At 40.5% G+C, this 24291-nt stretch overlaps 1 protein-coding gene across 6 annotated transcripts in view; it reads right to left on the bottom strand.

Moving 5' to 3' along the window:
- Csrnp3 (cysteine and serine rich nuclear protein 3) overlaps positions 1–24291 on the bottom strand; it is a 199332-nt gene that overhangs the window by 14977 nt on the left and 160064 nt on the right. For all 6 annotated transcript variants that reach the window (XM_087900021.1, XM_087900020.1, XM_087900023.1 and 3 more), the window contains one exon: positions 18590–18849. In XM_087900021.1, coding sequence (XP_087756147.1) covers positions 18590–18849 — 260 coding nt within the window. The remainder of the gene's footprint in view (positions 1–18589; positions 18850–24291) is intronic.

Raw genomic sequence — 24291 nt, 5'->3', positions numbered from 1 at the left:
TCATTTCAAAATAAAAGTTTTAGTAAGGATTGAAATTCCTTTTCACATAGCTACACCATCCTGTTTCCACTCTTGTTCAAGAGGTATAATCTTTTATTTTTCAGAATAACCTGCAACACTGAGGTGATCTTTTGAGGTTTACTTCCCAACTCTTCAAGATCTTTTGTTTTTGTTTTCTTTGTTTTGTTTTGTTTTGTTTTTTTCTTTGTGATTTTTCCAAGATAGGGTTTCTCTGTAGCTTTAGAGCCTGTCCTGGAACTAGTTCTTGTAGATCAGGCTGGCCTTGAACTCACAGAGATCCTCCTGTCTCTGCATCCTGGGTCAAGATCATTTCTAATGAAGACGGAGGACAATCTAGCTGAGCTTGGATAATTGGCCATGTGACCCAGTTTCTGGTTTCTGTGTTCCTCCTATTAGTTGCTTTTCCCCTCTCTGGTCTATGCTGTAGGAGCTCACAGAAAGCACCACAAGAGAAGAAGGGCTCATTTAGGCTTACCGTCTGACAGGGCTCAGTCCACCATGGCACGGAAGCATGGTAAGGGGGATGTGAAATAGTTTTTCACTGCAGCGAATACCCAGAAGCAGAGAGCAGGTAGCTAGCTCTATCTCTTCCCTTCCTATTAACCCTGCGAGCTAATGCCAGTTAAAGGGTTAACACACACACACACACACACACACAAAGTCAAGGCTTAAACTACCCAGTTTAACCACTCTTTAAGATTTGAGTGATACATGTGTTGCTTTCAAACACATCTCCAGAACTGAGAGCAATACAGGAACAAGCCAAAAAGCTCCCATCTTCCCCTCTCCACCCCAACACCTCTCTATTCTGTTCTCAAGATCTGCTACAGAGAAATTCAGGGGCTCATCCAGGCTTGCCTCTTTGCTCTATGTCCATCGTCACTGGGAAGAACATTCGGGTTCTGTAGAATTTCTCTCCCGTGATATGAGTGCTACTTTCATGTGTTTTTCCTACCTCAAAACAGAATCATTGAACTGTCAGACTTTTGTCTTTGGTCTTTAAACAGAGCTTCCGTATTTTATACACAAACGAGACCCAGATTTCTTGTGACCTCTCCAGTGCAGACTGATATGAACCAACTCCCATTTCAGGGCTCTTTGCCTGTATCTCAGAGACGTAAAGGTCCTACTGGTACCTTGAATAATTTTGGGACAAGCTAATACACTCATTTGTTGACTGGATGATTTTAATTTGAAGTAGTTAAATTGAAAGTGCTTGTTATTGGATATGCTATCTTAAGTATAAAATAACTTTTTAGACACATAGCGTACACAATAACAAGTACTTTCAAATATACACTCAAAGCCATATAAAGCCCTCTAGAGTAAATCTTTGCCAACTATATGATCAAGCATTAATATATAAAGCATTAAAGATTAACCAATCCAAATTAAAATCATTCAATCAACAATTGGGCATGTTCCCAGGTCGCCCTGCAGTGCTGGCTACCCCCTCCCGCCTGCCATCCCGGCTCCCATCCAGTAGGGGCCCTGACTTCTAGCAGAGGACCATTGGTGGGGTGAGTTTCCTTCGGGCCGTGGCAGGGTCCTGGTGAGGAGGAGCTTGGGTGTTCCCTGACCCCATAGACGCCAAGGTCGCCCTGCAGTGCTGGCTACCCCCTCCCGCCTGCCATCCCAGCTCCCATCCAGGTACGAATTCCTATATTTCTCCCTTCCCCCTGGGGCCATAAAATTTCCCCAGCTCAGCTGCCTTGCGAGCTGGGCCTGGGCTGTAGGCGCATCCAGGAAAGAGGGAGTGCCTTTGCTTCAATAGACTGCCTGAGGAAAGGTGGGCATTCTGTCAGTGAAGTCCCTGCCCAAGAAGGGAACCTGACCCGGTAACAGAAGTTCCAATAGAGAACATTTGAAGTAAGAGATGGGCAGACGCCAAGGCAAGACCTCATCCAACAATTTGAAAAACAACATGAAAACACCAGATCCCAAGGACCCTACAACAGAAGGGCTTGAACACCTTAACCCAGAAGAAGTGGAAAAAAGTGCCATTATGAAAGCAATAGAGTCCCTTAAACAGGATATGAATAACTCCCTTAAAGAATTGGATGAGAAATATAACAAAAAGTTTGAAGAAATGAGTATAGAAATTGATGAGAAATATAACAAAAAGTTTGAAGAACTAAGTAAATCCGTGAATGAGACCTTGAGAAACCAAGAAAAAACAATCAAACAAGTAAAGGAAACAGTGCAAGAATTGAAAACTGAAATGGAGGCAATGAAGAAAACACAAACGGAGAACCGGCTGGATATGGAAAACCTAGGTAAACGAACGGAGACTACAGAATCAAGCATAACCAATAGAATACAAGAGATAGAAGAACGAATCTCAGAATCTGAAGATACCATAGAGAAAATAAATGCTCTGGTCAAAGAAAACGGCAAATCCAACAAATTCTCTTCACAAAACATTCAGGAAATCTGGGACACAATAAAAAAACCAAATCTAAGAATAATAGGGATTGAAGAAGGAGAAGAACTGCAGATCAAAGGCCCAGAAAATATATTCAACAAAATTATAGAAGAAAACTTTCCCAACCTAAAGAACGATATTCCTATGAAGGTTCAAGAAGCATACAGAACACCGAATAGACTGGATCAGAAAAAAAATCTCCTCGCCATATAATAATCAAAACACAAAACATAAATATTAAAGAAAAAATTTTAAGAGCTGCAAAGGAAAAAGGTCAAGTAACTTATAAAGGTAAGCCTATCAGGCTTACACCGGATTTCTCTATGGAAACCATGAAAGCCAGAAGATCCTGGATAGAGGTACTGCAGAAACTAAGAGACCATGGATGCAAACCCAGACTACTATACCCAGCCAATCTATTGTTCACTATAAACGGAGAAAACAAAATATTCCAGGATAAAAACAAATTTAAACAATACGTAGCTACTAATCCAGCCTTACAGAGAATATTAGAAGGAAAATCACTACCGAAGGAATCCAACATTCCCAACACGGCCTACAATAACTCGAACATCTAGCGACCATTCACAAGCACAAATCAAAGAAGAAAAACACATACACTCTACTACCCAAAAAAAAAAAAATGACCGGAGTCAACAACCACTGGTCATTAATATCACTTAATATCAATGGACTCAATTCACCTATAAAGAGGCACAGACTTAGAGATTGGATACGAAAACAGGATCCAACATTCTGCTGTTTACAAGAAACACACCTCAACCACAAAGACAGACACCTACTCAGAGTAAAGAGTTGGGAAAAGGTTTTCCAAGCAAATGGACCTAAGAAACAAGCGGGCGTGGCCATTCTAATATCTAACAAAATCGACTTCAAACTAAAATCAATCAGAAGAAATGGAGATGGACATTTCATACTCATAACTGGAACAATTCATCAGGAGGAAGTCTCAATCCTGAATATCTATGCTCCTAATATAAAGGCACCCACATATGTAAAAGAAACTCTTCTAGAACTCAAGGCGGTCATCAAACCACACACACTAATAGTAGGAGACTTCAACACTCCTCTCTCACCAATGGACAGGTCAATCAGACAGAAACCAAACAGAGAATTGAGAGATCTATTGGAGGTATTGAATCAAATGGACTTAACAGACATCTATAGAACACTCCACCCAAATAGGAAAGAATATACTTTTTTCTCTGCAGCTCATGGAACCTTCTCGAAAATTGCCCACATACTCGGTAACAAAGCAAACTTCCACAGATACAAAAAAATATTAGTAACTACCTGTGTCTTGTCAGATCACCATGGACTAAAATTAGAATTCAACAACAATGCTCCCCCCAGGAAGCCAACAAACTCTTGGAAACTGAACAGTCAACTACTAAATCACCCCTGGGTCAAGGAAGAAATAAAGAAAGAAATTAAACTCTTCCTTGAATTTAATGAAAACAAAGACACAACATACTCAAACCTATGGGACACTATGAAAGCAGTGCTAAGAGGAAAGTTCATAGCACTAAGTGCCCAATTAAAGAAAGCAGAGAAAGCACACATTGGAGACTTAACAGCACACTTGAAAGATCTAGAAAAAAAAGAAGCTGATTCACCCAGGAGGTCTAGAAGACTGGAAATAATCAAACTGAGGGCTGAAATCAACAAAATAGAAACAGAGAAAACAATCCAAAGAATCAATGAATCAAAAAGCTGGTTCTTGGAGAAAATCAACAAGATTGACAAACCCCTATCGAAATTAATCAAACGGCAGAGAGAGAACATGCAAATTAATAAGATCAGAAATGAAAAGGGGGACATAACCACAGACACAGAGGAAATTCAGAGAATCATTAGATCTTATTATGAAAGTTTATATGCCACAAAGTTGGAAAATGTAAAAGAAATGGACATTTCTTTAGATAAGTACCATATACCAAAGTTGAACTAAGAACAGGTGAACAATCTAAATAGACCTGTTAGTCGCGAAGAATTAGAAGCTGTTATCAAAAATCTCCCTACCAAAAAAAGCCCAGGACCAGATGGTTTCAATGCAGAATTCTACCAGAACTTCCAGGAAGAGCTAATACCTATACTCCTTAATGTATTCCACAATATAGAAACAGAAGAGTCATTGCCTAACTCCTTTTATGAAGCTACAGTTACCCTAATACCAAAACCACACAAAGACACAACCAAGAAAGAGAATTACAGGCCAATCTCACTCATGAACATCAACGCGAAAATTCTCAATAAAATACTGGCAAACCGAATCCAAGAGCACATTAGAAAAATTATCCATTATGATCAAGTCGGCTTCATTCCAGAGATGCAGGGCTGGTTCAACATACGCAAATCTATCAATGTAATCCATCATATAAATAAACTGAAAGAAAAAAACCATATGATCATCTCACTAGATGCTGAAAAAGCATTTGACAAAATTCAACATCCATTTATGATAAAGGTGTTGGAGAGACTGGGGATACAAGGATCATACCTAAATATAATAAAAGCAATATACAGCAAGCCGACAGCTAACATCAAACTGAATGGAGAGAAACTCAAAGCCTTTCCACTAAAATCAGGAACACGACAAGGCTGTCCACTCTCTCCATACCTCTTCAATATAGTGCTTGAAGTTCTAGCAATAGCAATAAGACAACATAAGGAGATCAAGGGGATTCGTATTGGAAAGGATGAAGTTAAACTTTCATTATTTGCTGACGATATGATAGTTTACGTAAGTGACCCCAAAAACTCTACCAAAGAACTCCTACAGCTGATAAACACCTTTAGTAACGTGGCAGGATACAAGATCAACTCCAAAAATTCAGTGGCCCTCCTATACACAAAGGATAAAGAAGCAGAGAGGGAAATCAGAGAAGCATCACCTTTCATGATAGCCACAAATAGCATAAAATATCTTGGGGTTACTCTAACCAAGGAAGTGAAAGACCTATTTGACAAAAACTTTAAGTCTTTAAAGAAAGAAATTGAGGAGGATACCAGAAAATGGAAAGACTTCCCCTGCTCTTGGATTGGGAGAATCAACATAGTAAAAATGGCAATTCTACCAAAAGCAATCTATAGATTCAATGCAATCCCCATCAAAATCCCATCAAACTTCTTCACAGACCTTGAGAGAACAATAATCAAGTTTATATGGCAAAACAAAAAACCCAGGATAGCCAAAACAATCTTATACAATAAAAGAACTTCTGGAGGCATTACCATCCCTGACTTCAAACTCTATTATAGAGCTACAGTATTGAAAACAGCTTGGTATTGGCATAAGAACAGAGAAGTCGACCTATGGAATCGAATAGAAGACCCAGATATTAACCCACAAACTTATGAACACCTAATTTTTGACAAGGGAGCTAAAGGTATACAATGGAAGAAGGAAAGCATCTTTAACAAATGGTGCTGGCATAACTGGATGTCAACCTGTAAAAAAATGAAAGTGGATCCATATCTATCACCATGCACAAAAATCAAGTCCAAATGGATTAAAGACATCAACATTAATCCGTCCATTTGAACCTGATAGAAGAGAAAGTGGGAAGTAGTCTACAAGATATAGGCACAGGAGGCCTCTTCCTAAGTAGGACCCCAGCAGCACAGACAATAAGAGAAACAATGAATAAATGGGATCTACTGAAACTGAGAAGCTTCTGTAAAGCAAAGGACACTGTCAGTAGGACAAAAAGGCTGCCTTCTGACTGGGAGAAGATCTTCACCAACCCCTCATCAGACAAAGGTCTGATCTCCAAAATATACAAAGAACTCAAGAAACTAGGCACTAAAACTCTAATTAACCCAATTAAAAAATGGGGTACTGAACTTAACAGAGAATTCACAACAGATGAACTTCGAATGGCCAGAAGACACTTAAGGTCATGCTCAACCTCCTTAGCGATCAGGGAAATGCAAATCAAAACCACTTTGAGATACCATCTTACACCTGTTAGAATAGCTAAAGTCAAAAACACCAACGATAGCCTATGCTGGAGAGGATGTGGGGTGAGGGGAACACTCATCCATTGTTGGTGGGAATGCAAACTCGTGCAGCCACTGTGGAAATCAGTGTGGCGGTTTCTCAGGAAACTGGGAGTCAACCTCCCTCAGGACCCAGCAATTCCACTCTTGGGAATATACCCTAAAGATTCCCTAACATACTACAAAAGCATTTGTTCTACTATGTTCATAGCAGCACTATTTGTAATAGCCAGAACCTGGAAACAGCCTAGGTGCCCCTCAATAGAAGAATGGTTAAAGAAGGTGTGGAACATATACACATTAGAGTTTTACTCAGCGGTAAAAAACAATGACATCTTGAATTTTGCACGCAAATGGATGGAAATAGAAAACGCTTTACTGAGTGAGGTAAGCCAGACCCAAAAAGAGGAACAAGGTATGTATTCACTCATAAGTGGATTCTAACCATAATTAAAGGTCTTTGAGCCTATTATTTGTGATCCTAGAGAAGCTAAATAAGAAGATGAACCTGACGAAGATTATTTAGCTATCCACCAGGAGGTAGGAAATAGACAAGAGTCCCAGGTAACCTCGGGTGCATGGGGGGGGTGGGAGGGTTGATGGAAGGGGAGAGGGTTAGAGAGAAGGGAGTAGGGGAGGAACGGGGAAAGCTCGGTGGCCTGGGATGGGGGGGGGAGGGAGGAAGGATGAATATGGGATCAGGGAAGAATATATTTCAACTAAGGGAGTCATTTTAGGGTTTACAGGAGACTTGATTATATATGGGATCCCAGGTCCAAGGAGAGATCCCCCAGATTGTTCTCTGGACAGAGGAGAGGGTGCCTGAATCGGCCGTGGCCCATAACCATACTGATGTATATTTTGCTTATCACCATAGATCCTTCATCTGGCGAAGGATGGCGATACAGTCGGAGACCCACATTGGAGCACCGGACTGATTCCCCCGAGGTCCAAATGAGGAGCAGAAGGAGGAAGAACATGAAAAACGAAATCAGTACTGCGAGGGATGCTATCACCCACTGATACAAGGGAACGGATCTAATGAGAGTTTACCAAGGCCAGTTGGACTGGGACTGAACGAGGAAGTGATCTAACCAGATTCTCGGAATTTGGCCGGATTCTCTGACTGTGGCTGGCCCGAAGTCTTTCTGAAAAGCCATTGACTATGATACTGGGACCTGTTTCCTCTGCATATACTGGATTTTGGGGATCCTGTCTGGACACTCACCTTCCTGGACCTGGAGGGAGGGGGAATGAACTGGAACTTCCCACAGGGCAGGAAACCCTGACTACCCTAAGGGACGAAGAGGGAGGAGGAGAGGGAGTGGGGGGAGTGGGAGGGTGTTGGGAAGAGGGGCGGAAATGGAAACTTTTATAATTTAATAAAATTTACTTTAAAAAAAAAACAATTGGGCATGTTAACTAGTCAGTTCCCAAAAAATACAAATGGTCAATAATTACATGAAAAACTTCAACATTCTTAACAATAGGAAAATGGAAATTAAAACTACATTGATATTCCATTTCACCCTGAATAAGAATTCATATAAGTAAGAAAACAAATGACAGCATATGCCAAAGAAGATGGGAAAAAAAGACCATGTATATCCTGTTGGTAGAAATATAAATGAGTACAGCCACTATGGAAATAAGTATGAAAGCTACTCAACGAATATCAAAGAGAATTATCATGTGATCCAGCAATTCTACTCCTGGCTATAAATCTAAGGGATCCTAAGTCAATATACTACAGTGGTTAATACTTGGGCATCCATGTTTGTTACCGCACTGCTCACAATAGCTAAGTTATGGTACCAGCCAAGATGTCCAAGAGTAGATAAAATATGGTACAGAGTTTTTTAACTGTAAAGAAGAATAAAATTGTGTGAATTGTAGGAAAACAGATGAAACTAGAGATCATCATGTCAAATTAAAGAAAGGCAGATTCAGAAAAACAAATACTTTTCTCATATAAAAATCTAGAACTAATGTTTATTTAAATATATCATGTGTGAATATTATACATATCTATTGCCATATATGTATCTAAATCATGAAATGAGAAGAGGGACAGTATTATACAATGGAATTTAGAGAGGAAACTGGAAGAAATAAGAAGATGTATTGGGAGAAGAAAGACAAATGCAGCCTCTCTTCTCTCATGTGCAAAATCCAACTCTCTCTCTCTCTCTCTCTCTCTCTCTCTCTCTCTCTCTCTCTCTCTCTCTGTCTCCAGTTTCCTCTCTAAATGTTCTTCAATGTCCTGTTATTGCTTGGTCCTTGAGGACAGGCTGGTGTAGATGCCTGAATGCTAACAAGAGGGAAGCTTAAATCTGAATTTGGACCAGCCATCAGATTCATCGTGGATGCAGAAACTCCACCCACTCAGCAATAGTGCTTTCCAAAGTCTGAGACAGAATTGAATGCGATGCCTCCCTTAACTTGTATGATGTCCAGATGATTGGACTTGTGGAATCGCTCCTATTCTTGGTCCGGAAGCGATGAAAACATGGAAATAAATGTCAGTCTTTAAACAAAAGCTTCTCTCCTGCCTTGGCTGACGAGTAGTTTATTTGTGATTTGATACCATAATTTTAATTTTATAGTCTTCTTCTATGTCTATACATTAGTCTGTTTCATACTGCTGGTACTGTAAAATGTGGCCCTGAGTTCTGTCACTGACAAATGTGAGCATGAGACGTTCCTCTTGAGCAACCATGTAAATGTTTTCACACTCACTGTGGGAATAAAAGCACTACACCCTGCCTTAGAATGATGGAATCCAAGCATTTCAATTTTGCAAATGTTGACCCACTGATTGGCATTAGTAAGTCATTTCAGTAGGTCACTTTGCACATCTAGACACACCAGAGACACATGACACAGTGGCGTCAGAATCAGAGGGTGGGTTTTGCAATCTTTGAGTCCAATTCAGGGTTCTCAAAGAAAAAATAACATTCAATGTCTGTTTTTCTTCCATCTTAATTGTTGATTTAAATTTCTGTTTCCCCACAACTTACTTTGCTTTTACGATTGATAGTTTCACACTGATGATTTGAAATTATCATCAATATGTGATATTTCCACGCATATAATAGGCTTTGAACATATCCATCACCACCCTTGCTCCTCCAATGCCTTCTCTATCTTAAGACCTTTCCCTTTCCAACTTCATATAATCCTTCTGCCTTTTTCTCTTAAACCCACTAAGCCCATTTTACTTCTGCATGTGCATGCATGGGTGTACGCCCATCGCTAGCCTTTCAACTTTATTTTACATCATTCCAAAAGCAGATATGTTCTACTGTCAATGTACTTTATGGCCCAGGCAGTATGATGCAGATAGATACATACAATTTAAAGAAAAATATAATGTAAGAGAAAAATCATCACATCAAATTACAAGTCAATTTCTCATCACTTCTAAGGCAGTAGGGTAATCTTCACTTTTAATTGCCATTCATTTCCATTCAATTTCATTATTTATAACCAAGACATGGATTGAATCCATGATTCCAATAATCTGAATAATGTGTAGGTTAATGAATACACTGTGTTCTAAGAAATGCAAGGTTAAAATTATTGGGGTCAGTGAGCACACCAAACAACCCATTCAATGCAAAACGGGTATGGTGAGAAGAAATGATGAAAATACGGATGAGTTCAAATGTTTAAAAAAAACTGAAAATAAGATCACTTTAATAAAGCACTTAAATGGTTTGCCTAGCAATAGAATGTTCGCGTCCTTAGAAAATGACTAACACATATGAAGATTACAGTAGGACTGTGACTGAAAACTCCTATTCTAAAGCATGAACTGCCGTCCAGCACATTAAGGATTCTGCTCCTGAGAGTGAACTGAGCTGCTGCATGCTCAGCCTCAAATATGGAATTCCATAATTATCCCAATTTATGGACAATGAAAGTAATTATTTTATAGTTGGGACAACTGTTGCTTGTAAAAGGTGGTTTGTCCAAGTCTAGTTGAGTGACTGATGTTATTCACAATCAACCTGGGGGTTTATTCGACCCCAAGACGTTTCCAGATCAGCAAGACTAGTTTAGAGAGAAAATCTTTAAGAGTTATGTTAGAAAATGTTTACAGAAGAGTTTATAAACAAACTAAACAAACTAACAAACAAACTAACAACAACAACAACAACAACAAAAACCAAGCAGACATGAGGTCACTGGCTAACAGCTATGCTCAAAGAGTTGACCTCAGTACAAAAGTGAGCCAGGAAACAAAACATGGTCCATGCTTCCCTCAGATTAGCTCCTTCAGAAAAATATGATATGAACCAGACAAAGAGAACAAAGAATACAGAAGAAAACGGAGCCTGGGGGTGGGGTCTGTACTCTTTTGCAGGTGGAGGTGGTCTTTCTGATGTGGGCGCTATTAGGAGAAACTAGCCAAAGGTGAAGTGACCTAACTTGGTTGGTCTTGATTTTCTCAGCTTCGTCATTTACTCTGGGTTGCCTCTAACCAATGCAGTCTGTTCCCTAATTCAATCATACCACATTAGTTTTGCTGGTTGATGTCATACATGTTTGTCCTATCATACTGTGTACACATACAAAGCCACTGTCTTCATCTCCTCTACTCCCGGCACCTTGATAATGCATCGTCTCATATAATTGGTTAATAAGCTTGTTTTAATAAATGAATATTTTTTTTTAATTGCTATGCTATTGCTACCAGTTCCTACAGTAGATGTGGGGTGTTAGAATGGACGGGAATTTTATTCATCTAAAAACCTTCAAGTCAGCTGGGGGAAAAGAATGTAATAAACATGATACAGCATAAGAGATGCACTAAAACATACATGCATGCTGTCGAAGTAAAAGGGAGAAGGAAGGACAGGATAAAAGGAAGGTGAGATATAAAGCAGAATTATTTACTTGCGTTCCTGAATTCATAATGTCCTAGCAGAGAGTGATGCTCAAGCCAGGAATGGGAGAGCAGACATGCCAGGAAGGATCTGCACAAGTAGGAGGGAGCGGCACTGTGGAAGAGCGCTCAGGGGCTTCGTGTGCCAATCCCCAGGCCCAGACAATTTATGCCTCGCGGTAATGAAAAAGCCTAAGTTATGATTGCTCATTCTAACATCTGTGAGGACTCATGGGGGAAGAAATTAAATGATGATCAAAATGGGAATGAATTGTTTTTTTAAAAAATGCTAATTCTGGAAAACAATATTCTAAAAAGGATGATTTAAACAGATGGTCTCAGTAGAGGGGATAAATGAGAGCCCTGAATACTAAACTACTGACAGGGTTCCTGAGAGAGAAAACCAACATAGAGTTCCCGTTTCAGATGAGCTCTATGCGAAACCACACTATAGGGAAGCTAAAGAGCGAGGTGGTCCTCTGTTCTTCTGGCCCCTGTTCCCGCAACCCACACAGCACAGCTGGGAAGCCCAAGGCTATCTATCGTCTTGGGAATTTTCGTTGTTCTAGTGCCATCCTAAGAACTCATCTGGAGGCTCTGAGAAGGTTCCACACACACTCTTCACAGGAAACAACCCTGTCTATTCAGTGAGTGAGCGCAGCTCTGCAAACGGCGACCCCGCTTCTGTCGCACCTCCGCACCTCCGTGTGTCCAGGGCTGAGACTGCGCATCGTTTATGCCCATCAGTGACAGTGGCTCTTCCTGGCAAGGATTACTGGTGGGAACAGTGGGCATAGTGGGGTGATGCCGAAGCCATTCCCCCGATCCTCCTAAGGATCACTGCTTTGACAGGATTTCCCAAACTGAGCTCAGCCTTGCAAAACACAGTTTTCAAATCAAGACCTGGATAAGGACAAGGCTGGTTGTTAAAATACAACCAAACCTTGCCAATCCCTTTATGCCTGGCATAAAGAGCGCTCTTGACCTGGAGATACTAAAACCTTGTATGTTTTTGTGTATATCATGATGCATGCTTGATTTAAAAGAGCTGAAGTTTGCTTGCTTGTCTATCTCTCCTTTTACTTTCTTCTTCGTTCTACTTAATATGAACAGACCAAACAAGATTCCCCAAAGCTACTGCCATCTTCATACGTCCTCTTCATGTGTAAAGGACATATGTGACTTGAGAGTGGATCATGTAGCACACTCCTGCACACTGGACCGATCTGTCCACTGGGACATCCATTGTATTAATTTGGTATTAATGTTGTATTAATATTGTATGTTGTACTAATAAACAGGATAGTATGGGGTGGGGAATCCAGGACAACAACGTTCCCGCCCCAGAACGCTTGGTGGAAAGAACTGGGAACATTGAACACTACAGAACAGAAACACACAGATGCCATAAACTAAGTTAGTATGTGTATGTCTACAAGCACTGCTTTTATATATTAGGAGTTCAGAAAATAAATACATTTTGTGTTTTTCAGTGCAGATGTGGGGTGGAAGGTATGGGATAGGGTAGTAGGTTTCTCTGTGGAAGGAAGAACTCCCCCCTTAAAGCTGTAATGATGGAAGACACTATTTTAACGAAGTAATGTACTCTGGGTAACCAGGGATAAGTAATTTAGTTTGGCATGTACAAGACATGCATTGAATGAAAGAATTCCTAGTTGTGTGGTCTGAATTAAGAAGGATGACGCAGTTTATAAGGTATTTGGCAAATTGAAGAAAAACATTCATAGCACTTTGATACTGAGTCAATTTTATATTTATATAAATTTATATATAGCTCTTCAATTTATTTACTGTGACCTTCAGGTTGCAAATTAAAACCAATTTAATCACTTCAGCGAGTGCTTATGCAACATAATGAAGCCTTCCTGGTCAATAAATAAGTCATCTAAAATCATAAGATGTCTTTGGAATCCACATCTCCAGAAAGAAGAGTGTCAACATACAAAACATATCTTTTCTAAAATGCATCCTTTCTTCTGGCTTAGGTCAATACTGTCTCTTCCAGTGGCAAATCATAAGCCAAGATGCATCCAGCAGCATGCTGGTAAATACTTAAGCATTTGACATTGTCAAGACATAGTTATCATTGCTCGTGGTTAACACGTTCTGGGGCTTCACTATTCCCTTCCTAGCTAATTCTGAGATACAGCAGGGAAGAATGAGAACAGAATTCATTCCAGTGCGCAACATCACTGGGTGCCCCCCACATAAAATCAGGAGAACTGATACAGTATTTTTCCTAGATCCAAAAAGTAACATTTCTTGCACAGGAAGACCGTAAAGATTTGATTACATAGGCGTAATTGTTCCCTGTCGGCTAAAAGACTGCAATATTTTGAAAGAACATATTCTTAAATACATTACACACACACAGGGTAGAAACCCCACCCTGTCAGTCTCTATCACTTTGCTTAGGTAAATTTGCTCTGTACTTGTCAAAATAGGTTGTGTATATGTGCACAAGACAGAGTAGGTACTTGGCGCAGCAATGGATTCCCTTTGGTGCGGAAACTTGCCTCTGTTTAAGATGCATTATACGAGTTTTGCTACTTAGAATGTTCTGAAGCAATCTCTGCAGAGCTTAACAGGGAGGCTCGGAACAGTAATTGGCTCTCAGCAGCACCAACACAATAAGCTACATCTAAAGACAAACTGCAGCAGGAGAACGGATATAGTATTTTTCCTAGATCCAAAAAGTGACATTTCTTGCACAGGAAGACCGTAAAGATTTGATTACAGGAAGAAAATTAAAACCGAAGCAGAAAATGTTGAAATTATGGGGTTTGAGAGATATTTCACCCATCCCTTCCAAGCGGATGTATTTCATGTATTTCCAAGAACATCGAAATTCTTTCCCTGGTTCATTAATCCCAAGACTGTTGAAGAGATGCGGAGAGCTGACCTGGAGGTGATAGGGAAGGCTGCGTGGGTAAGTCACTGAATGACCGGAGTACTCAGCCCTCAGAGATCCTGAGTGAATAAGATTGCTGTAGATATTTTTTTAGGGGCTTCATAATTAAAAGCGAGCTGCTCTCTTTGCTTCAAGTTTGGAAAGAGGAGCCAGTAACCAAGCACGACCCATGAAGACACAGAAGAAACTGAGATGGGCATGTAACTCGGGAGAGCAGCTAGAGATGGTACCCAAAAGTGGAAGATCGGAGCTTTGACCCTGGGAAGTAAAGGAAGAACGATCTGATTGTAGAAACACTGGCAAGGAGGGGGAGGTCACATATGCGCAAGCTACACTCGGTTTCTCAAAACAATGCAGTAGAATCCTCTAGGATGAAAAGAGGCAGCTAGGACAACAAGTCTCCGTGGAACTGGCAAACAGCCGCTGAATGCGTTTCCCAGAAACGAGAGATGAGAAGAAAGGCCAATGCAACTGTTCTACCGCGTGCTGCAGATTACTAGATCTAAGCACTTAATGTGCAAAGGAGCATAGTATTACAATGACTATACTGATTACCATGAAGTGTGTGACATCTGAAAGGGCTTGACAGGAAAGGGAAAACTGTACTCTGTAATTTAGAAACCGAAAGCTACTTACTTCTAGAAACACGCATTTTATTCAATTAGTTTCCTCCATTACTTATTTATAGTCAATGTGTGAAAGATATACTTGAAACCCTCCAATAAATTAGATTTGTTCTACAACTCTGTGTCTATATCTATATAATTTATTGACGTCTATATAACTCATAACACAGGAAATGAATGACCAAATTAAAAGCAATTTTATAGTCAGAACCTAAATTTCCATTCTTGATTTACTTCCAATTTGTTATTTTAAGGAAACCTCTAGAAGCATGAATAACTAGAACCTCTGTTTGGAACTCAGCAGATGCCCTGGGAAATTCAGAGGCATTGTGTATGAGGATTTTATCAATGCTGCATAAGGTCAGTGACTTTTCAAATAAAGAAAGTGAGGGCCCAGAGTGTCACTGTGACTCCAATATGAGGGTTTCGGGAAGGTTCATAGTGCCAGACGCTGTCTGTCGCTACTCTGCAGGGAGTTACTGACACTCCCAGAAAACCGTCTCAGGAAAAAAATCCATCTGGACTCCGTTTCTCTCTCTCCTCCTGGCCCTCCCCGACTCCTGCCTCAACAAGGCTTTATTAATAGCCCCACTCCACTTGGAGCCCACAAGCCTACTTCTGCCTCTAGAGTGCTAGGAACACGGGTGTGTGTCACTGTGCCCAGCAAAAAAGCTTATCATTAACAATTCTTTCTCTCCTCTTTGGACCGCCCTTCTGCAGCAAGGTTTCTCTGATGCTCCCACCCAACGCCACCGAGACAATTTTGCCACATTTTCCTCACAAGGGAATTTATCCTTGGAAGCAAATCTGTTTAAAAGAAAGATTCCTAGTATCAGTGAAATTTCTGGCTCAGCTATCATTTTGGGCTAGTTAATTTAAGTTTGTGGATAATTAAACCTTAGACAAAGTACAATTCATGACTTTTTTTAATGCAAAAATTAATGCTAGGAAAACTTCAGTGGAAATACACAGACTTTCCTTCTCATATTTTATAAAATCAGTCCACAATGCTGTCAGGTTTTAGCTTCACGTAACCCGTGTTTCTGAGTACATACGTACTAAGTCCAGAGAGACTATGCTCAGGTCATTGCGGAATCCCCTTAGCTTCACTTTCATTTGGAAGAGGGGATGATAACCAAATGCCATATGTTTACAACCAGAGGAAAGGCTACACATTTTCACAGGAGAATGAAACCCTAAGGATGGCACCCGCTGGCATGACACCCGCTGACTTGGTCACACCTTCCCATAAGCACAATTTTACTTATGTAACCACAATTTTACTTATGTCACCAATGCTGCTTTTTCTCATTTCTATTTTTCTTGTTTTGCTTGCCAGAAAGCAGTGTGAAAAGATGCAGTGGGAGCTCCTTCAGCCAATGGCCTTAAGATACCAGCCCACTTGGGCATGGTCTCTTGTACTATTAATGCATATGTAAAGCCTGCACAGAGCTCCACAGAGCTGGCTTTCGTGTGCTCTCTCTCTCTCTCTCTCTCTCTCTCTCTCTCTCTCTCTCTCTGTGTGTGTGTGTGTGTGTTGCTGGCTGCTGGATTTGGTTCCTGTTTTCTGCTCCTGCAGAGGACTGTGATCTGTGAGTCTACCCCTAAATAAAGAACCCTTTATTATACTCCATTCTGAGCTAATGTGGGACTACTTATCGTGTTCACCTACAGAAAGAGGTGTAAGAATTACAGCGTGAGAGTAGCTCTCTGCCTCACGAGGGGAAGGCTGCTGTGGCATGCGGTTCCGTCAAAGAAATGCATGCACAGCCATCATTGTTAAGTCTAGTGGTTCTCAGATGGTTTACAGTTGCTAGCTGTTAGAATCTATTGCACACACCACCAAGCCCTGAAAAAGAACAGAGTGTCTTCCCTGGTCCTATACTGGGTAATCAATTACTTTAATAAGAAGAAGAACCAAAATAATATCAACCAGTTTCCTACTTGGTGAGTGTTTTTTGCTGCCTGTGGACTTCTTTTATCTCAGCTATGTTCTGATGATTTTATCCCATTGGGTCTTTGTGAGGATTCATTCGATCATACGTATAAAATACTTAGCAAATAAAAATCACCTAGTGATTGACAGCCATTACTACTGACTTACTAATTTGAACTTGGTGAACAATGTCATCTCTGGGGAGGAAGGTGAGTTAGTTTTCAGAGAAAGCCTGGAGTTCAGAAGCAAAGTTCAAAATCATTGCTGAAAGAAGTACTCAAAAATCAGTCAGAAAGACAAAAACAACCATGAGAAGAAATTTTCAGTGAAACTCGCCAAAAATACTGACAAAAGGAATGCGAAACTTCACGGAAACTGAGTTATGTTCAGTTCAGTTTAACTTACTGTCTTCACACGCAACTGAGAAGAGACATATAAACAAACATGACATAGAGAAAAGAAGATACTTGGAAGCATATGCCACACCTCTGCTAACTGATGTCAATAAATTAAAGGTAAAGGTAACAAAGATTCTTAGCGTGGTTCAGGAATTTCACGAGAGCGTTTATGAGGACTGCTCCCAAAGTATTTACTTTGCCATTAGATATCAATGGGAGAATGTTTTTACACATTAATAAGTGACAGAGCAAGGCATTTTCTGCATTATGCTTTTCCCCAATTTACATGCTGTCCCCACACCTCTTGACCACATGAAAGTCCTCCAACTCCCATATCGGAAGTCTACCCTCACCACAACATGTAGCTTTTCCTATGCTTTAGGCCATGTCATAGCAAGCAAGCAATAGTATACCACCTCCAGTCATTGGTCCTACAGCCAGACCCCATGGTTTCCAACTACCCCTCTGTCCGTGTAAATTCAGCTCCCTCCCCAGCTCTGCCCAACTTCTCTCCTAAGTTCCTGTCTCCTCTTGAACATTTCTTTTCCTCTCCTTATGTTCAGTCCGATTTACCCTACACTCACCTCTCTCCAGGCCAGCTCTAAGAGCCCCTTCCCTGGTCTGACAGGACACCGCTTTCTCTGCCTGTGGCCTTCTACACCCTCAAACTCTTATCACATAATTACATGACTGTCTTAACAGTTCCAACCTGTGCTTAAGACTTATGATAACTTCTGAGTCCCTGAGGATGAAGAGAGACAAACACTTTAACGTGACACCCGAGCCTCCTTCATGTAACTCCCCTGCCTCAGGTCCAGCAGACACCCCACGCCATCTTCTGTGCCTAGCTGCTAGTTCAGAGCTTCCTGTCCCTTCTCTCAGGTGCATTTCTTGACTTCCTGTCCACATCTGTTTCTCATCAAAGACTTCCATAACAGCTTACAACTTTCCCACATAGCCCTGAATGAAATTTCGATTCAATTTCCTTTGACCACTTGATTGATATTTCTCTCTCCTACTGAAATGCAAGTTCCTATAGACAGGAAACCATAACTGCGTTTTGTTTCCTGCTGGCCCCAGACCAAGCACACTCTTATAAAGGTGTGTATGATGTAGCAATAGCCAATAGTAAGTATTTGTAGAATGGATGACTGTCAGATAAGCACCCCATGAATACAGTATACTTACTGCTTTATAAAAAGAAGAAAGAAAAGAATAGAAATAGAAGAAAAAGACAAGTGTCCACAGGCAAAACTGAGTCTGGCCCATGAATAAAAATGGTTAGCTCAGATGCTGTGAGAATATGAGATTTTGCAAAAACTGGATTCAGGTTTCACCTTTAGCTTCAGAGAGTTGAGCTTCTCCTCCCTGAGGTGTTCTCTCAGCATCTCCCGGTGCAGCCGCTCCTGCTCCCTTGCAAACTCGCCCAGGGTGTACTGGCGCACGCTGTTGTGACGACTGGACATGCCCAGAGTGCTACCCCCCTGGCTGGGCACGCTGGTGAAGCCCTGTCTCCTGGTGAAGTAGTACACGGTGACACAGCTGAAGTGCACATTCTTCGTCCTCAGCCGTTTCTCCCTTTTGAGGATGGAGGAGGCTGGAAGAGAAAGAAGCAGGTCAGTGAAGCCCAGGGCAGCAGCGCCCCGTGACACCGAGAAAACATCCTGGATCCTGAGTCTGTTGAGGACCAGAATGTTTGGAACCTTGCCGGCTTGAAAAATACTGAATCCCAGAGTTGGCAAAAGGGCCTTTTGATTTCCTTTTTTACATTCACTTATTTTTTGAGGCCTAGTAGATTTTAAATGTTTCTGTAATGGCTGTTGAAGCAAACTTCTGGAGAGTTGCCAATTATTTTTGGAATTAGCAGCAGGATTTAATTCCTCATTTCCTTGAATCCCTTGAGCTTTGGTTTCCTGGATTTCACACAGGAACTGTTATATTATGATGAGAAAAGTCTGAACATGTAACCTTCCATACCTTGGGTTTCATTTTTAAAAGTATGTCTTAAATTTCAAAAAAAAAAATCAACTATCAAATAAATGAGAGGAGCACTTAATGTGGTTAAAGGGCACAAAAACTTATTTAATATTTTATAAAGAGTAAGAATAAAGGCACTAAAGGGTTCCAAGACAAAGAAATGACAAATACTTATGGAAAAGCTATTTATAGTCAATGGATAATTGCCTCCTATATAGATATATGTATTGAAAGAGCCGGCTGTGCACTGTGGATATGCACAATTGCCAAATGTCAGAGAAATGCATTGCTCATAACACTGAAAAGATAAAATAACCCAAAGTAATCAAAGATCCATGAAAAAGAGCTTATGACACTGTATAGAGATTTTAACAACTTAAATCCAACATACATAGCTTTCATTAGGTAAAGCAGTATTCCCTTTTAAATAACATTGTATTAAAATCCAAATACTGACATAAGTAAAAATTCCATCGAATATGTCAGGACCACTTTCTTTTCATATTACTATTTATTTAACAAAATCTGCATGCTTTCATATACAACAGGGATGTTATACCACAAAATTGCGAGATTAAAATAATTAATGTATGCATATCCTTACCTATTTTTACAGATTGATGATTAGAACCCTTATTATTAGTTGTGGAGACAGAAGAATGGACTGAGCCATGAGAAAGTTTGTGCACACACTGAGACTGAGCACAAGAGAGTCATGCTATCTTGAGGACCTCCCAGTGCTGGACAACAGAATAGGCTATCTGCCTGAATTCTTTTATTCCACGGGAGAATAGCCAGACTTAGGGAGTCCAAGTGACTTTGTTTAATATAATTAATGTACAAAGTAAACTTAAACCTAAAAAACCCAAATTTTATGTCATATGATAAGTTGGTTTATGATCTGGAAGGGAAGAACACCATTCAGAGGAAACACATTCGTTCTGCCTCAGGTCTGACATCTATGCCCTTCCCACTCAGATGTTTTGAAGCCTTCTAGAATATAATTCCTTTGAAAAAAGGATCCTTACCCCCCACTCAGATGTGTTGAAGTCCTTTAGAATATAATACCTTTGGAAACAGGATCCTTACAGTTAGATGAAAATGAAATCATTAGTCCTCTTAACCCAGTAGGGACAGGTGGTCTTGCTGAAAAGTGAAATCAGGACACAGATTTAGAAAGAAGGGAGACAGTGAAGAGAACAGAAAGGAAGGTGGACACAGACACTGAGTTACACCTCCAACAGTCAAAGATGCCACCAGAAGTAGGAATATGCAAGGGAAGAATTCTGGCTTGTGAGTTTCAGAGGGACTGCCGCCCAGCCAGTAATTTGACCTCCGGAATCATAAGAAAAGAGATTTGTGCGGTTCTCAGTCACCCTCTTCATGAGGCATTTTTATGGAATTTACAGGAAGCATGGAAGCTCATGAAGAATAGCAGATGGTGAATGAGAAGGCCTCAGACAGCAAGACTGCATCGGGGCACATTTACAGGCAGCCTGCTATGTTGCTTCTCATCATGTAGGTTTATTTCCACAATGAACGTGGACAGAGGGCCTACAATGTGCCAGCACTTTCTAGATAGGATAGATACACTTGTGGACAAACCTGGACCACGAGGCAACAAAGAGACTCAAAGTTTAGCCAGTATGTGAATGGTTTTGCTGTGAAAATTCAACTTTCCTGTCTACTCTCTTTTCTTTAAAGCAAAACAAAACATTTTATTAATTTTGTGGGGTGGATGGCTGGTAAGGCTTTTGTCAGGCTGGTAGCAAGCTTCTCAGACTCCTTCCTTCTTTTCTCTTATTTCACCTCCTCGGAAGAAATTTCCAGAAAGTAAATGCCTTCACACGTGTATGCAACTTAAATACTTATTTGTATATCCTTGCAAATTATTCACTGACACGTCCTTGTATTCCTGGCAGTGCAGACAGTTTGTAACTTTGGTTGAAAGATGTTGCTCTGCTTCATAACTCTAAGCTTAAATCATCTCAAAACAGAGAAGATTGTCGAGATGTAAGAGAATCCCATATAAAGCAAAATTCTGTCTTCAGATCAGAAGCCCTCATCTGTCACTGACTGACAGCAGGTGAAGCAGGACCCCCCAGAGCTATCATTAAAACAATACCCTTAAGACATTATCCTTAGGAGCCATAATTGTAGCAGCCAGGGGAAGTGTTTAATGTACTCATTGGGGTTATTACCATAAATATTTCTGACAATTTGCGGCTTATGTGTTTGGAAAACCAGTGACTCTTTAGACATATTATTTTCTAGCATGACGTTCTTCACCCGTTTAGATGAACCTATTTTGTTACCCTTTCCCCAAAGCTAAATTGACGACCCTGTTTGGAGATGGCTGTGAGACTGGCAATGTGGGAGAGGGCAGACACTCTCCAGCTGTGACCTGGGTAGGACTAACACCGTAAAAACGTGCAGTAGGACCGGTGCTGTCCCCAGCACGTAAGGGGTGACAACGCACACATGTGCTGTTGGCTGCTTTAATATTATAAACAGCACTGTAAGGAGAAAGATCGAAAAGCTGAGGATAACAAAGGCTTTGAAACACTCAGAATTCAGTCTAATGGAGATTTCCATGGGTTTCTCAAATGTTAGGAGACATCCAGGACCCTCTCCTGATGATTAAATCAGAGCCTCAGCATGGGCCATCAGGAGGCATCACGTGCCCCCAGGCTTCACTGTGACATACTTCACAAGACGGAATCATTAAAAAGGAAAGTATCTGTGTTCTTCAAGCCTGGAAAAAAAAGACTAGACTCACTCAGCACACCTCCCTTAGGGACTCTGCACATCCCCGATAGCCCTATGTACTCATTTGTGCCCTATACAGAATGAATGAACGCCACTTTGTGTGTCTACCATGGTCGTGTAAGCTTTACTGCCGTGAGGTCAAGAGCAAGAAAAAGAAAGATGAGAATGTGACTTTTAATACTGCTTTCAAAAACGGTAGTTTTCATATTCCACACCAATTTGAAGCATCTTTCCATTTATTTCCTTTTATCCAACCTCAATTGCTACCTCAATACAAAAGCATCAAAGTACAATGATGCCACATCTACCTCCCAGGAGACAGATCTTGGGAGCACCAGGGCCTGTGTGACAGAGTGAGAACTCTCAAAACCAAAACAATGAAACGCAAAAGGTTGGAAAATGAACTCACAACATCAAGGTAAGAATACAGATAAATAACAGAATCTACAATGCGCTATACAAAGGAAGAATTCATAAATGCGGTGAATTGAAAATGTAAACCCAAACCTAAGAATTAGATCACAATGGACCATATTTAAGAGAAGCAAATGCCCTGACAAATATTCTGCATTTTTGACCCCATAAAAAACATGAGTTAAAGCAAGCAAACAAACAAATGAAAACTAGGCACCGTGGCACATACCGGAAGTCCCAGCACTTAAGAGGTAGAGGCAGAAGTTCAAGGCTACTGTGTTTTGCATAGTGAGTTCCAGGCCAGAATGAGATCCTGTCTCAAGGAAAAATGACCAGGGCCATGTGAAAGGGAAAGAAAGAAAGGGGGGAGGGATAGGGAGAGAGGAGGAATAGGAAGGGAGGATAGGAAGGAAATAAGGAAGGAAAGAAAGAAAAAGAAAGGAAGGAGGGAAAAAAGGAAGAGAAATTCTCTGCAGTCACACTAGAAATACATAATTTTGTCAGAAGATGAGCAAATCAATCTATAAAAGTTAGTAAATCAATCAATGAAAGTTGAATCAAATTAGGCTCTAAGAAATTCCAACAGATTTTGTTCAACTCCATGAGTTGTGTGAGGGCAGACCACATAGTTGGGTGGGTGGGCGACCTGGGGGAGGATCTGCAAGGAGTTGGGAAGAATGATAATATGATCCCTGTATGAAATTCTCAAAAAAATTCTTCAAAACATTACTTTCAAAAAAGTCAAAATCACTCATCCTTATATACTGGAATACATCCTCAAGACTATAAGAGTTTTTACCTGACTTAGTTTTATTTTTTTTCCTGATTAACTTGATTTATAATTAATTAATTTGTCAACACCACTAGCATGTGTCCTTTCACGGGTGATTTCTGCACACACCTCTGGACCATGGAGTCCACTACAGACAGCAATATGAAGCACATGCTCTTAGAGTAAGGTGGCATTATCATCAGACTCTCTTGCTCCTTCTGGGGTCAATAACCATCAACGACATCTTGCTGGAGGCTGAAACAGGAAGCGGAGCTGTGTAGTTTGACATTAAATTTGGCACATGGAAGTTGAAAGCCTGCAATCCAGTCGTATGTTGAACAAAGGGGAAATTTAATTATATCTTTTAGGTACAGCATCAACAATACTTTTTTATCTCCTATGCTGGATACTCAGAACAAACATGCCAGTGAATTTGCTACGTCCACACGTTAAGTTTATTTTTGGATTTTGGACAAATCTAGTAGAAATTAAAAAAAAATCACCTTGTTTGCTTGTTACTGTTGTTGTTAGAATAAAATGTGTGTGTGTGTGTGTGTGTGTGTGTGTGTGTGTGTGTGTGTGTGTGTGTGTTTAAATCACACAGGTAAAATTAGTGTGGGATTCTAATGTGCAAAAACTAGCTCTTACTTTTTGAAGGGAAGACTCAATATCTAGCTGGGAAGCTTAGCTTACAGAGAATCCAATTTCACAAGAAACAGTTTTATGTAGAAATTAACAGATTGAGTAACGGATAAATGTTCAGTAAAGTTCAGATTAATTTGGTCTTTCTGAATACCACCTGTAGACTCCCTGCGATCATATATTCTTTCTCTCCATCCTAGAATGATTATCAGAACTGAGCTCCTGGTCAGGATGTCCATACATGGCCTCAGTCTTAACAAGTGAGAAATGGAAACAGGTCCAGTAACCAAGACAGATTTATTCCCCTGAAAGTGAGGCTCAATTATGATGTGGGATGCCCTTCTGTATGCTGTGAATATGTTGGGATTTTTTGCTTTAACCATTGGTTAATAAAGAAACTGCTTTGGTCTATGGCAGGGAAGAATATAGGTAGGCAGGAAAACTAAACTAAATGTATGGAGAAAG

Source organism: Myodes glareolus, chromosome 21 (genome assembly GCF_982192425.1).
Source record: "Myodes glareolus chromosome 21, mMyoGla1.1, whole genome shotgun sequence".
In the NCBI taxonomy this organism is placed as follows: Eukaryota; Metazoa; Chordata; class Mammalia; order Rodentia; family Cricetidae; genus Myodes; species Myodes glareolus.
This window is presented reverse-complemented; position numbering and strand designations above follow the sequence as displayed.